A 14377-nucleotide genomic window follows, 5' to 3' on the forward strand; every position below is an offset into this window, starting at 1 on the left:
ACTTTATGAAGGGATGAAAAATTAAATAGTAGAAATGTCCCCTGAAATATTACCTGTAAGGTGTCACGTCCCCCCTCCCCCCCTCCTCGAGCACGTTTCGAGAGAACATGGATGTCATGAGCACCATTCGCAAAGCGTAAATAATTCCTCCCACGCCGGATGCTGCTGTGCAACCACTGGAAAGGCAAAAGGGGGACGGTCGGCCAAGGATCTGGCTGCAGGATAGACATCCCTCCTGTACTACCAGGTATGGGGGGGCAGTGAAGAGTGGAGCGAACGGCTCTCTCGCATCCGCCGCTGTTTCCTGACTGTCGGGCCTCTTTCTCTGCGAACCTCAGGAGGCCCGAGCACCCCGCTGTCAGTTAGGAGTTTGCCTATCCTAACCAAGGAGAGATGGAAGTATGGGAAAAAGCAAAAAAAAAGAAAAGGTGTTTCTCACCCTGTATCCGTATACATAGTTTATATCCTTACAACCCAGATACCTACCGTACTCTGTATGGATAAAGTAAATATCAACGTATGCAATACTCCTACTATGGAATGTGGACATGGATTCTCGGCGTTACTACGGAGCAGGATCTACTGTCACTTGACGGGGTAATTAATTTACAGTAAACACAGGCATCTCCAATTCTCCATAGATTAATTAATGGGCAAGGTTCCGGGGGGAAGGTAAGAGCACTCCGTCGGCGGTAGCAGGTTGTCAAAATGCACAGCACCTGTAACGGACATCTTAGGTATTCCAGATTGATTAACTGTGCACCTGCATTTACAGGTAATGAAGTGTATGTATCTATGTACAGTACATTGTTATTTACATACATACATATATACATCAATACATACATGTAACCAAACATCTGCCCGGATATAATATCATGGATTATTATTCTCGCATAATTTACCTACTGTGAAAGCTGAAGGATGAAAAGCGATAAATGAATTCCTTTCGATAGCTATCGTGGGTCGATCGTTTTTTTGTCAACCTTCTCAAAACGGTTAACCTTTTTTTTTTTTTTTTTCTCAGGATCCATGGACAAGTCGTGGTACATACGTAACTCACTAGGCAATGTAGGGAGGGAGTTGATCGAGATACCCGGATCTCCCGCGCTCTCAATGCCGCATAATTACACCCGACGGTACTTCGATCGTTGGGAGCATGACGTCGAGGTACGGGACTAGTAAGGAAGAGAAAAAGAAAAAAAGGTGCCCGCGGCGTTATTGGCCGCCCTCCTCGGTCGGGGTTCATATGTCCCCTATCGGGGACCATGTGGTTCCCGATTCGCCCAAGTGCCCGGCTTGGATGGCAGCGCGCCAACCTCGTTAGGGCTTAGGGCCATTTTGGCCTCTACCTGGTCTGTACGCCGACCGGAGTATAGGCCGCAGGTGACAAGGTTGAAGGTACAGCCAGCCCACTTGAAGAGGCGGATTGCTGCAGCTCTAACCTCCACCGTCACCGCCAACCTCACTAAGAGTAACCCGCCTTCCAACATATTCATCATGATAAAAATCAATATTAAATAAAATAAAAATGAAAACAAAAATAATAAGTCCAGATGATACTGAGCTCTTCTCGCTACAAGTCTGTAGCAACACAAAGCAATACGGTAAGCGCCAAGGCGCTAAAATCTAGAAGTAAACATTAGGTACATACTGGTACGGTGGAATGAGACACAACCCGTAGCAAACATTATCCATAGGTAAACAACACCGCCAATCGACGTTTCTCTATCCAGTTGTACATCCACACAGGCCTTCGACTCCGGATCCCTCTGTGCTGCCATAGGCTCGCGGTTTCTACTGCGTCGTGTCGTGGTTTGTACAATACAGAGACGACCGTATCACCGCATTAGTATGTACATGTAGTCGGGCTTCGCCTACGTCTTCAAAGGGCCGGTGTTGCCATGTAGAGTTGTAGCGAGAATGTCTTGCGGTACGTCGCGTAACTCGGAGTACCTTCGCGGGACTTGAAAATTGGAAGACAACCAGGACGCCGAAGGACGTCTTCTAAGCTCAACGGACCGTTCGATCGTTTGCGAAAAGGCTGAAGGGGAAGGAATGGTCTTCGCTACCTCTCGCTTAGACCTTGCTGGAAGTCCCGACACCTACTACGGAGTAGTTGCAGATTCTTATCGACGGCCTTCGTGAAGAGGCATTTCGCCTAGCTGCCGATGAGGGAGGTGGTGTTCTTGCTCTAGCATTCCCTTCTTCCTTGGATCGACAGTTGAGTGGACGTGGGCTTGAAAGCCAAACATCCGGGTTGGGTATCCCCGGCGTGCTTTTGCCAAGTGACCCGGTTGAACAGTCCAATAGACCTGACGCTCGATAGAGGATCATCCAGGCGCCATGCTTATAGCTCATTCTGGTTTTTGTCTCGACCCTACACCCCCGTTAAGCCACAAGTGGACACGGAGCGAGCACGCGGCCGCCTCGCTACGCTCGTGACTTCTTTTGTATGACCGCGTGGAAACGACGGCACCATTGGTGATGGTGGCAATGGGCCGTGCAAGTTGGCTGACGCTATCGATGGCCCTGCCACCACGGAGGGACGCTGGTGGGTAGGGTTCGGGTTTTTGAAAGCCTGGGTGCATGCTTGTCGGTTTTACTTCGGTAAGAATGGTCAGCACCTGAGGGCATTCTGGGATTATGGATAGCTAGTGAGTGGCACAAGAGAACCAACCCTCTTTCGAGGATCCTTACGGCTGAACGGTCTTTTTGGGTGCGTTTAACTCTCTGTTCTCTCAGTCTAGACCTTCCAGTCGACCGGCTGGTCGCGATCCTTTCAGAAAGCCATAAGCTTGGTGTTTGTGGACGTATGGCCATTGGCAAACTGCAAAGCCAATATCTTGACCTTGCGCAAAGCCAACAAATTTGAAAATAATTGTTTGCTGCTGGTTCCCAGGCCGTTATCTTACCACGTGGACGAAACTGTATTGATTTAAGCCTTTGGCGTTGGGCACTGTCTCGTTCTGTTCCTGTAATCCCAGGAACTTTTCAAGGACTGTTGAGTTAACAACTGTGTAAGCATCGTTACCAGGAAGTTCCAACTTGGTGCATCTTATGAGGATCGAAGCACCGACGAAGGGCATCATCCTTCAGTCCCTAAGGTAAAAAAAAAAAAAAGGTGTGAATCTCTTAATTAAACACATATACTGGAAGTTGCTGTTGTCATCTCTACTAAAGTCAAGCAAAGCTGATAGATTATCATGCGCATTGTGAAAGGCATGGAGTAACTGCTTGAACGTGCTTGACTTTTTTGGGTGGCGAAATGGTGACTCGGCACATGACTTAGAATCGGCACCATCACATTCGAGTTTCTTCACTGCTTCATCTTTCTGCTCCGTTCGGTCAATATCACTGAGAGCATGTGGCAGCTACACACACACACACACACACACACACACACACACACACACACTTGTTCTTTGCTCCTGTTTCTATAGACTTCTCTTCCAGGGTACAAGCTACTATCACGAGTACCAGAATAAATGGAGGGTTGGATCTTTTCGGATTTTCGATAGCCTCGTCGAGATGACTGCCGTGCCTCAATCATTGCTCACGGTGACATTATCTGAGTATCTGTGGCAATACGTTTACATCGGTCTGACCATCTAGGTCCTCATTTCTTTTTTCTTTTCTTTCAGGCGACTCCACTAACAGGTGTCCCCATACCTAGTCCGACGAGGCAGGCACCACCATACTTCAACACGTTTAATCCTTGCCATTTGCGAATTTTGTGATCTACCAATAGACGGTTCCAAGAATTTGCCATGATCTCCAACGAGGATTCGCAATCGATACCCTGGAAACTATGGAGGACAGCCCTGGTCTATTGCCTGGAAAGTTTCAACCAACGGAACTTGATTGGCTTGTCGAAAATGAGCCCAACACTTCCTGAGTACGATGGCACTCTCAATTACCCTAGCTTAATGTGTTTTACCTTGATCCTTGGGAAAATACCACAATATGTACATACTAGCGAGTTGCTAGTATCCTCTACGACACTGATGGCTGAGAACTGAGAACTCGACAACAAAGGTCAGTGCACTCCAATCTACCCGGGTGGTTGAAACTCAATCTGATGGACCCATTCTTTCAGTCCCAAGGACATGGACTTCCCGTCCATCAGCCGAACTAACCACCCACCAGGAAACGCGACCCGCCCTAAACAGCAATAATTGGCAATGGTTCTGGATCCATGGGGCCCGTGCCGGCTCGAGTTGGATCTGCCTATCCAGTGCCCAACTCCCTACGGAGTAGACTCTTAGCCCCATCTTCCTTTGGAGACTAACCGCGAATTGATTCCCCTTCTTTGGAACTACACGGGATCGGATCAACTTGGTCGTCGCACCATTATCACTCGGTTTGGCGAAGTTCTACTTTGAAACCCCCAAGGGGAGACGATGGGGCATAAGGCGTCGCGCTACCAATGCTAAGACTCAGCACAGGCTCGGTAGCGGTATGAGGACGGAATATCGACTGGAGCCCCCCTTCCGTCCCCTTCCAAAAATAATCACGATCTTCTCCAACGCATAGAAAGTGGGAGCGAGAAGAGAAGAGGGTCTGGAGCGGTAATTTACGGTGTACTAATTCCAGCACAAAATCTGTCAGCGGAGTATGACTAGGACTCCATAACATCGAATCCCCACCATCCCCTCTCCAACCCTTCCGCTGCGAATCGCTGTCCTCCAATAGATTTCCCCTCCCCCTCCCCAAGAGCTCACAGGCCACGGCGTCAGGAAGACGGCAAGCGATGCACAGATTCTCCACTCATCGGGATCCATGATGGACACTGCACTGACCCCATTCGGCCATGTCCTCCATCCACACGGTCGTGATCTCGACGAGGCTTGACCATACAGAGCAACGTATGCATGTAGACTGATCCGGATTGACCCTAGTCGACTCCAAAGATGAGGCGGGTCGGCTCTGGTGCTGAGGATTCAAGAGCACATGCATGTCTAGGATCTATCGCGGTGATCCTTTCTTTTTTCTTTTTTCTATTTCTTTTTCGGCCAGACATGGATGTGAGAAGACAGGTGCTATGCTCCATGTCGCTGAACATCTTTATGCTGTATGACCCATTGAAACCCATCTTTGTCTAAGAAAATTCGGGTCTCTTGACCGGGGAGCGCGACATCGACCGGGATGGAGTTGCATCCAGTCAAGCCCGCCTGTAAGCGAATCACGATCTCGCCACCCAAAAAGGACCAGGAAATATGGACGACGCCGGAGCTGATTCCGTCTGTCATCTTCAACGGAACCGTGGCTCTCAGTTGTCTAGAGAGTCCTAGTCGTGGTCGAAACTGGGTCACTGCCCATCCCGATTGCGCAGGACGAATACCTGCGACCTCGGACATGAACTCATACAACGACACACTGCCCCATGCATGGCAGTCAGATCGTTGCGAGACGTTGTCTTCAACCCAGGTAGTAACATTTGAGACAGCTGGTCCTGCCACGGTTTCCAGAAACTATGGAAGTTCTCGTACAATTGCACGCCGGCTAAACTCAGTGCTCTCAGCGTGTAGAAGGACATGGAGACGGATTCCTCGGTGAATAAGCCAGCACTCCTTTTCTGCAGGCTTTTTCGCAGCAGATCTTGTGCCTCTGGCCCGGCAACTGTTCCGCTCAGGACTGCCCATACCTGGCAGTGCAGACTGTAGTCGACTGGCTTGGCCTCCTTCACCAAGGTGTCGGCAAAGAACTCGCCGTCATAGCAATGTACCCTTATGGCCTCAATGATTTGCTCGGCCCGACTTTGATACTCTTGGGCGATAGATAGTCTTCCCGTCGCAGTTACCAGTTGCGCCGCTGTGGACAACGTGCATGCGTATAGCTGATTTGTGAAAATCGATATGCCTACTCGCTTGATTGCTGGTGGCACCCCATGTGGCTTCCATTGATCAGTCCAATCAACAAAGTTCCAAATCCCCGATCGCACCTCTGATGTGACCAGTCCATGGTCATCGATTCGAGAGTGAAATAGGATAAGACAGCATCAACCACCGGTAGGAACCGCGAAGCAAATTGGACGTCTCCAAAATACCTCAAATGATCTCCAATCATACAAATCCAATACAGCGAGAAATGCGGTATGAACTGCAGACGATGGGTAGGAGCCCGGCTTGCTGTCAAGCCAATTTGAGGCTGGAAGGTATTGTGTAGTTACATGATAGCCTATCTTGCAAGACAATCGTCGCCAGATATACTGTAAGTGAAAAGGGAAGAGCTGCGGACGTCCATGGCATACTGAAGTTGCTCATAGAACGGGCAATCCTCATAACAATCATGCATGCAATTGGACAGAGTTCGAAGGCTTGTGGTCCATAATTGCTGCCACGTCTGATCTTCAGATGATGTCTCGGATTCAACCTTGAAACTAGCATAAGTCTCGAGAGGATAGTTGACTGTTTCGATGTCAAGACCAAGGAGCACTAGATCTGCTAAGCCGGCATCGATTTGGATATTAAGGAACCGAAAGGTTCAGAAGTGAAATGGCATGAAGACTTCCTCGGTAGCTTCACGCTCGTGATATCCCAGGCCATCAAGGCCATCGGCTCCTTGGAACTGGTATGTCTTGTGGGCCATAGAACGCCTTGCTCAAATTGCGTCGATCTCCTTTTCTCCTCACCCACGGTGTCGATTCGGGTTCAGCTTCGTACCATTCCGAATATACGATCCGAAGCACACTGTCATTTGTCACAGGACGTTTGAAGCGAATCCGGAGAAAAGCCGTCATATGGGTTGGCATTTCCACATCAACTTGATGCTTTGTTCCAGCAGGGAGCAGCAGACCACTTTCGTCGTCATGTCTATCGGTCAGGACTGCCCCCCACCGCTGTGAAGCAATGATGCTTTCGACCTTGTGAACAGCTGAGCAGTGGACTCTTGTGACTTTATGGAGAGGCAATAGGCGCGGCGAGAGGTTCCACGGCAGCGCACTTCCGGTCGAATTCTTGAATTCTCGGATCATGGCTAGCTTCCAAATCAAGTTCGGTGCCTCACTTCTTTTCTGTGAGGTTTTCTCATAAATGTGAAGGAAATAGTCCTCCAGTTCGTCAACTCGCAGCGTGGTAGAAGGATCGATTGCTGTCTCCCATGAGGCACTGCTTTCCAGCTGACTTGCCCAACATCTGTCTTGTTCCGAAACCACGATTCGAAGCCCACCGAAAGGTGATCTTACAAAAGAGAGTGCAAAGGTTGTGGCATGAAAGAGACGGAGGACATGAACTGCGACGTCGTTGCGACCAGGTCGAAGAAAAGGCGCGATATCAACATCGTCGTAAAACCAAAGACTCCGGTCTCCCTTGACCGGGCCGAAAGCGACTCGTTGGCTGTTCACGTACAGTTTGTATCGTGTATCGGCTATTATTTGAAGAGTGAGAGGGGATGGAATCTCTGTTGGAATGTTCAGGTCTTTTCTGAAATGCAAACAGGCCGGCTGTGTCGGTGCGGTCTTCCGTGAAATCTGGATGCCACATCCAGCTTCTGTCAAATTCAAGAGACATGATATCTATCTGTCGATGCGTCGGCAATCTGGTCGAGAAAGGTGGTTTTGGTGAATAGCCAGCGGTACGATGGGTGTCAATTGTGCTTTCTTCGGACAACAGCGGCTTACTCTACCATATGGCACAGGGTACCAGCCAGGCTCTCGGTCATTTCGGTCCAACTCGCCTCGATTATAGACCGATGCGGGCTTCATTCTATCGAAAGACCGAACTTGAAAGAGTCCTCGCCACGCTCGAAATTGGCCGGGGCTTTGTATTGATAGGAAAGGCTCAAGGATTTTGGTTAGCGCATCCTACCTATCCAACTGTCTGTGGCATGATTGGTTGATTACAAGTGTAAATTTCCCCGGCCATTGCTGGAGCTTACCAAGATAGGTGGTGGATACGCAATACGAACCTTGTTGGCAATTCATGGCTTAATCGGCGTTTGATATCCTCTCTATGGCTAATTCCTCCTGACACGGGCGATTCTGGGCTCAATTATGCTCGGATTGGGGCCCCGGATTTACAATCTCCAGTATGCTTCCCCGCGCTTTCGACTCCATTCACCAAGCCACAATATAGCTAAACATCGGCACCTGAGGGTGTGTCGGCTTTTGAGGAAATGTCGGCGCCTGAGAAGAGAAAGAGGAGAGAGCAATTCCACAGAAGAAAAACACAAAGTAAAGGCACAGGGTTCCCGACGGGCTCCCCTGCATAAGTTGCCTTACGGTTGTTGTTCGCTGGCCAGAAGTTTTCCTTTCCCAGAGACCTTTCACATAGGGACATCATGGCGACACAGACAGACAGAATTAACGAGGACGAAGGAAAGAGCGTGGGCCAACACCTTGAGTCTACTGGCGAGAACACCAAGGCTGGAGAGGTCGCACTAAAATCACAGGCTGATGACCTGGGCATCTGGGCAACGGTCAAAAGATTCCCGAAGGCCGTCTTGGTGTGCAATTTGCTGTGCATCGCTGCAGCTGCAGATGGTTATCAGATTAACTTGAACGGTCGGTCACCCCTACTCACTCGGATGTGCTGTCTGCTCCTTATCGGCTGAACATCTATTGTAGGAAACATCATAGCAGATCAGGGCTTCATCAATCATGTTGGCTTCTTGGTCTCCACTGGCGAGAGGGCGCTCAAGGCCAACTACACAGCTTTATGAGGCGCCATGCGGTCGCTCGGTCAATTGATTGGCATGGTCCTGATGAACCCCATTTCCGATCTCGTCGGCCGAAAGGTGACGCTATATGGTATCTGGGTCGTCCTTGCTGCGGTGAGATTTCATGTATGCTTGGTTGCGGGTGCCCTCCTCTAATTATCTATCCTTCTAGTCACTCGTTATCGAGACAATCGTTTGAGGCTGGAAAGATTGGACTGGGGCAAAATTGTTGGCTGGCGTCGGAATAGGTGCCATTCAGGCCACGCTTCCCATCTATGTAATGGAGTGGTCCCCCGTTAACATCCGCGGTGCCATGATCGTCACCTATGGGTTCTGGAACGTTATTGAAATGTTTCTTGCTAATCTGGTCCTCATGCCGGTGCAAAGCACCAACCCTAATAATTACAAGATCCCTATCGTGACGCAGTGGGAATTCCTGGGAATCATGTTACCCATCTTCCTTTGGCTGCTTGAGACGCCTGGTGAGTTACTCCTCGCATGGTTTTTTTTTTTTCTCGGTTGCTAATCGTACTGGGGATCTTCAAGCCTACTATGCCGAGCGCGACATGGACGAGCTAGGTAAAAAGACGCTCAAACGTGTCAATGGATCCGTCAAGGATGACAACGTGGAAACCGAGTATGCCATCATTAAGAATACTATTATCGAGGAGCGACACGCTCGCATGGAACTTGGCCAGACGGGCTTGACCTGACAAGAGTTGATCAGATCCTACCTTGAGTGCTTCCAGCGTACCAATGTCCGTCGCACGATTGGGGCCGCCTTGCCGGGCTGTGCTCAGCAGTTGGCCGTTTTATCTTTTCTCAACACCTATGCTAGTCTATTTTTCAAACAGAGCGGATTTGATAATGCATTCCTCATTACCACCATCATGTGTAAGTGCATTCGACGGCAGACGTATTCTCATCCTCTGGGCACATATGAGATATACTGACAATTCCTCTCTTCAGGTTCGATCCAGCTTTTCACTGCCCTGTGCTTGATGCTTCTCACAGATAGCTTCGGTCGCCGAAACATGGTTTTTGTCTCTGTCATCATCTGCACCGTCACGCTCTTGCTAGTTGGTATATTGGCATTTGTAGCCAAGACAGCTGGGGTCAAGGCGTTCCTCGTCATTGTCGCATGTGTCTGGGCTTTCGCCAACAGCACTGGTGAGGTTCCTTCGCATCACCTAGTATGAGACATTATTAATGGTTGATTTAGTTGGCAGCTTAGGATTCGCATTCGTCGGGGAGGTCTCCTCTCAAAAGCTGCGAGCCAGAACCGCAGGTGTAGCTACCGGGTGATCGGTGCTCTTTGGTCTGACCTTTAACACATCCCTACCTATTATCCGCAAGATTCCCCGCTCTCATTTTTATATGCTGGTGGCTAACATAAACGGGTTTCAGTGGATCTCAATGGGGTGAATTGTGGGTGCAAAACGGCCTGGCTTTTCTTCGGCTGTGGAATAATGGTCTGCATTCTTCTCTACATCTTTCTCCCCGAATGCTCTCGCCGAAATGCCGCTGAGATCGATGAGATGTATCAAAAGGGTTTTCTTGCCTAGAAGATGAAGAATTATGTTACCGAGGTGCAGACTATGCATCAGGTTCATTAGAGTGTGGTTTGCGGTAGTTGAGAATTCATCATGGTCATCCCCTGGTGAGCTTTTCTTCTTGGGTATCATGTTCAGTTTTTTTTTTTTTTTTTTTTTTTTTTTTGTGGTGTTTTGTCTGTTTTGGAGGCTTGTATTAAATACCGCAATCTGGTGTATTGGCTTTTGTATGTAATTGTCTTGAACACTGGCCAAATATTTTTATTGAATTGACGGCCCACTAGATATATGTTCCACCCAGGTACCACTTTCTGCTCATACATAATAGATAGAAACAATAACACAACTATCTACCTATATATGGCGATAAGTACATGCCATATCCGACAATATCGATTCAAATCCATCCTCGGACCCCACAAGATTCCATATGAGTGACATGTCTCATACAGCCAGAACTAGACATAGCCAGAGCCTTACCTGGGGATATCGCTGACATTTAAAACAATCTTGGTTATAGTACAAAAAATGACAGTCCTGTTTTAAAGATTGGCCGGTTGGTGTAGTTGGTTATCACGTATCGTTAACACCGATAAGGTCCTGGGATCGAGCCCCAGACTGGTCATTCATTTTTGCTTTTTTGCATATTCGAGTTAAGTCCCGCTTGCTAGAAGGATGATCTCTTTCTTGCCTTTTTTTTTTGCCCCCTTGTCTCAATTGAAATTGTTTGAGTTCAGTATCATCATTTTTTAACACGTCCATGCAATACACCATCTAGTGCTCTTGGTTACGCAGCCACGTTGTGCACTTTCTATGAATTATTATCAATAGTATAGTGCATCTACCCTTGACTTAGAAGCCAAGGGCACCCGGGGAGGGAAAGCACGAGATTGGGAGGAGCTGATAATATGGAGCCATTGAATGGGAGAGAGATGATCTGATGATGGAGGAGAGAGTGAGTGAGGTACTTCACCTCAGGTGGTGCTGATGCCCGTGGTCGACCACCCAGTCTCAGCCATGGGCATCGTGTATACGGGCCCGTCAACATGTCATTTATCATTAGTCTCGGGGTTAGTTCCATTTAGTGCTTGGCTGAATGACGAAAGCTCTTAGTTACTCCATGTGTCCGGTCTATATAAAAACCACACAAGGAGACGAACCCCGGAATAATAAATCTACAAGTGGAAATCACCAAGAGAATATATAGCAAGTCTCGCAAATGATACTACCTGGGTTCAATTTAAACTATTTCAAGAATAACATGCCCAGTAGTAGGCGACATACGAGAGAAAAGCCATGGAATAAATGACAGAGCAAGAGAAAATGTGACCGACACAGTCCACAAAATCCCCGCAAGCTAACCGAATAGCTCGCGCTCCTTGCGCAAAGACACCTCAAATCGCCAGTCTCTCCACCTTATTCTTAATCTGCTGAATCTGGGCAGCCAAATCACTCGCCTCGTTCGAGGTGATGCTAGCGGCAATAAGAGGCCGACTCACACCACACGCGCGTCCAAGTGCAAGTTTACTCGGAACAAAAACATACGGAACGTTCTTGTCTTCGCAAAGAAGGGGGAGATGCATCACGATCGCGAGGGGGGAAGTATTGCCGGCCATGATGATAAGCTCGGAGACGCCGCGATTGACGGTCTTCGTGGCTGAAGGCGAAGATACGTTAGCTAGAGTACTACTAAGAAAGAAAAAGGAACCAACTAACCTTCGTTCGCCCCCTTTTTGACTTGACGATAGTGGGTACCTTGCTGTACTAGATCGAGAAGCTCCTGTGTCAACGCCTCATCGGCCATTGGCCAAGCTGGAAAGCAAATTAGTATTTCTAATTAAATGCCAATCGTAAAGGGTAGACGCTCTTACCTGCATTCTCGGAGTCCATGGTTTCTTGAAAACGGCTCGCCGGGTTAACGGTTCACGGCCTGGTAAAGGTTTGTGGGTGGGTAAGGAAGCGGGATGGAAAGGGTTGTTTAGTTTAGTTTAGTTTAGTTTAGTTATATTTTACGGCCGCGGTTCACCGCCTAGGCACGTGACCCGCCATCCCCTGCTGGGGCAAAGGCCGCCAGGGGGTAAGCCCTGGGCGTCACTAACTAGTTCTATATAAAGTTCTAGTTCTAAGTACAAAATTAAGGGACTTTAGCGCTTTGAATAGCTGCCGCAGTCAAGAAGGAAAGCCTGAAGACCAGGCAGGAAGTTATTGCCAGCTGCAAAGGTCCTCCTAAACACCATGACCTATCCTACTACCTCTATCATTTTTTTTTTTTTTGGGGGGGGGTCCTCAGTCTGGCTGAGGTAATGGATGCCGAATGCATATATCTTCAAAGAAGCGGACTTCTGATAGCCACGTAGCCAGCTCAGTTGCCCCTTTTGGGGTGCCTAGCAGGTAGGGAATTATGTCAGAGGGGGGTCCTGGAGGTCGGGGCATGCGTCTTTTTGCAACGCTGCAGAAAAGGAAGTGGACTGTAGTTTTTCTTGCACCGCAGCGACAGAAAAGGTAGGCATCTTCATGATTGAACCGCTCGTGATAGGCTGCAAAGTCTCCGTGGCCTGTGCGAGAAGCTAGAATTCGTGCTAGAAGTGGCCTTGAGAGCTTTAGCTCTGCAGGACATCTAGGGTAGTTGGTAATCCAGAGATCTTGATAGGATTGAGGAGCCGAGGCCTGCCAGTATCTTTGAAGGGCAGTTCTGACGTTTGCCCTAGCCTGCCGCCTTAGCGAGGCATGCGAGTGTTTGCTTGAAATAGGAGGATCTATAGTAGCACCCTTCTTTGCAGCTTGATCAGCTGCCTCGTTTTCAGGTATTCGTGTGTGGCCAGGAACCCAGCAGACCCGTACAGTGCCGCCATTGGTATATGAGAATCTCTCCCGTGCCAGCCAGGACTGGGCTAGGGTTTGGAAGGATTCGAAGACCCCTTGAGATGAGCCCGTGAAAGGAGAAAGAAGGCGCGTAGCTACCTCCAGATTATCAAGACAAATCCAGAGGTTAGTGGCGAAGCGAGCAGTACCCAATTTGAAAGCTGCTTTAAGTCCTGCTAAAGCTGCCTCAGCTTCAGCATCAAAGACCTCTTTATTCGGTCCTAGGGAAAAGGAAGACTGCTGAAATAGCATTCCAGATTGATACAGGGCATAACCGCTGCCTGCCATTCCGTTTTCTAGTTTCGAGCCGTCTGTAAAGACCTTTATATCGGTCTGTAGAAGAGAGGCGTAGAATCTTTGAAACCTAGCAGCTGCCTGTTTCTTGGATACGCCTATAGGGGCCTTGATGCGCCGTTGAACTGCTTCGCGTGCCTCTTGTGGGATCCAGGGGGCATTTTGCAGTGGGTTCAGTTGTTCTGACTCAGGGAGAGCTAGCACGCGGCGTGCAAAGCGACTATCCTGAAAGCCGGTTCGGGTTACCCTTTCTGCTCTCCTGCGGAGAGGGTGGTAGGGATCAAGACGGCGGAGACGGACTGTAGCAGTAGCAGCTAGATAGTTTAGCTCAATCTCTGCTGGCAGAAGTCCTGACTCCCGGTAAAGTGCAGGGATTGGAGTAGTACGATAGACTGGAAGAATCGCTCTGGCCCCAGCTAGTATCACTCGGGTTATCTTGTCAAGGAGACTCTGGACTTTGTTTGAGATTGTCCTCGTATCAGGGCCGAGGCGAGTCCGGCCTGGCCACCATGTTTCTGCGCCATAGTAGACTCTGCGGAGTACGCAGGCCTTAACAGCTTGCTGTATAAGGTAAGGGTTAACTCCGCGTACTGTATTCCCAAGGGAACGCAATGCATTTGCAACAGTTATAGCTTTGGAGGCCATTTCTTTGACATGATATTTGAAGCTGAGTTTCTTGTCGAAAAGGATTCCTAGCCAGCGAAGGTAAGGGCGTACTCTGTTCTCTGAGACTGTGACAGATCCCGCTATCACTGGTGGTGTACGGCTAGGGTCTTGATCAGTTATACGTCGTGAAAAGTGTATCAGTTCATATTTATCTGGTGCAAAAGTAATTCCCTGTGCCAGACCCCAGTCCAGGGCTTCCTGTAGGGAATCTGATAGGTTCTGGGCATTCGCCTCTAGGGAAAGAGAGGTTGCTAGGAAGGCTCCGTCATCTGCGTATCCGAATCTAGCCCTTATATTGCCCATCCAGAATAGGGGGGCCAGATAGAGCATAAACAGGATAGGGG

The 14377-nt window shown here is 48.9% G+C and overlaps 4 protein-coding genes across 4 annotated transcripts; 1 reads left to right on the top strand and 3 right to left on the bottom strand.

Annotated features, from left to right (window-relative positions):
- Positions 1-5042: 5042 nt before the first annotated feature.
- On the bottom strand, positions 5043-7705 carry KD926_002537 (putative rhamnosidase B; the record flags this gene model as incomplete). Its single annotated transcript, XM_053094226.1, has 4 exons — positions 5043-5379; positions 5493-5839; positions 6635-7471; positions 7622-7705. 4 exons carry the CDS (start codon positions 7703-7705, stop codon positions 5043-5045), a joined length of 1605 nt encoding a protein of 534 aa, XP_052950996.1.
- Positions 7706-8280: 575 nt separating this feature from the next.
- KD926_002538 (uncharacterized protein) lies at positions 8281-9963 on the top strand (the record flags this gene model as incomplete). The annotated part of the gene is made up of 6 exons (XM_053094228.1): positions 8281-8503; positions 8907-9140; positions 9205-9295; positions 9386-9552; positions 9628-9828; positions 9881-9963. 6 exons carry the CDS (start codon positions 8281-8283, stop codon positions 9961-9963), a joined length of 999 nt encoding a protein of 332 aa, XP_052950997.1.
- A 1642-nt stretch (positions 9964-11605) lies between these two features.
- On the bottom strand, positions 11606-12101 carry KD926_002539 (ribosomal protein L7Ae; the record flags this gene model as incomplete). The annotated part of the gene is made up of 3 exons (XM_053094229.1): positions 11606-11868; positions 11928-12023; positions 12083-12101. 3 exons carry the CDS (start codon positions 12099-12101, stop codon positions 11606-11608), a joined length of 378 nt encoding a protein of 125 aa, XP_052950998.1.
- Positions 12102-12497: 396 nt separating this feature from the next.
- KD926_002540 (uncharacterized protein) lies at positions 12498-14336 on the bottom strand (the record flags this gene model as incomplete). Its single annotated transcript, XM_053094230.1, has 1 exon — positions 12498-14336. The coding sequence occupies one exon, from the start codon at positions 14334-14336 to the stop codon at positions 12498-12500; it is 1839 nt and encodes a 612-aa protein (XP_052950999.1).
- Positions 14337-14377: the final 41 nt, after the last annotated feature.

Source organism: Aspergillus affinis, assembly GCF_023601865.1.
Source record: "Aspergillus affinis strain CMG 70 chromosome Unknown NODE_154_length_74922_cov_92_515011, whole genome shotgun sequence".
In the NCBI taxonomy this organism is placed as follows: domain Eukaryota; kingdom Fungi; phylum Ascomycota; class Eurotiomycetes; order Eurotiales; family Aspergillaceae; genus Aspergillus; species Aspergillus affinis.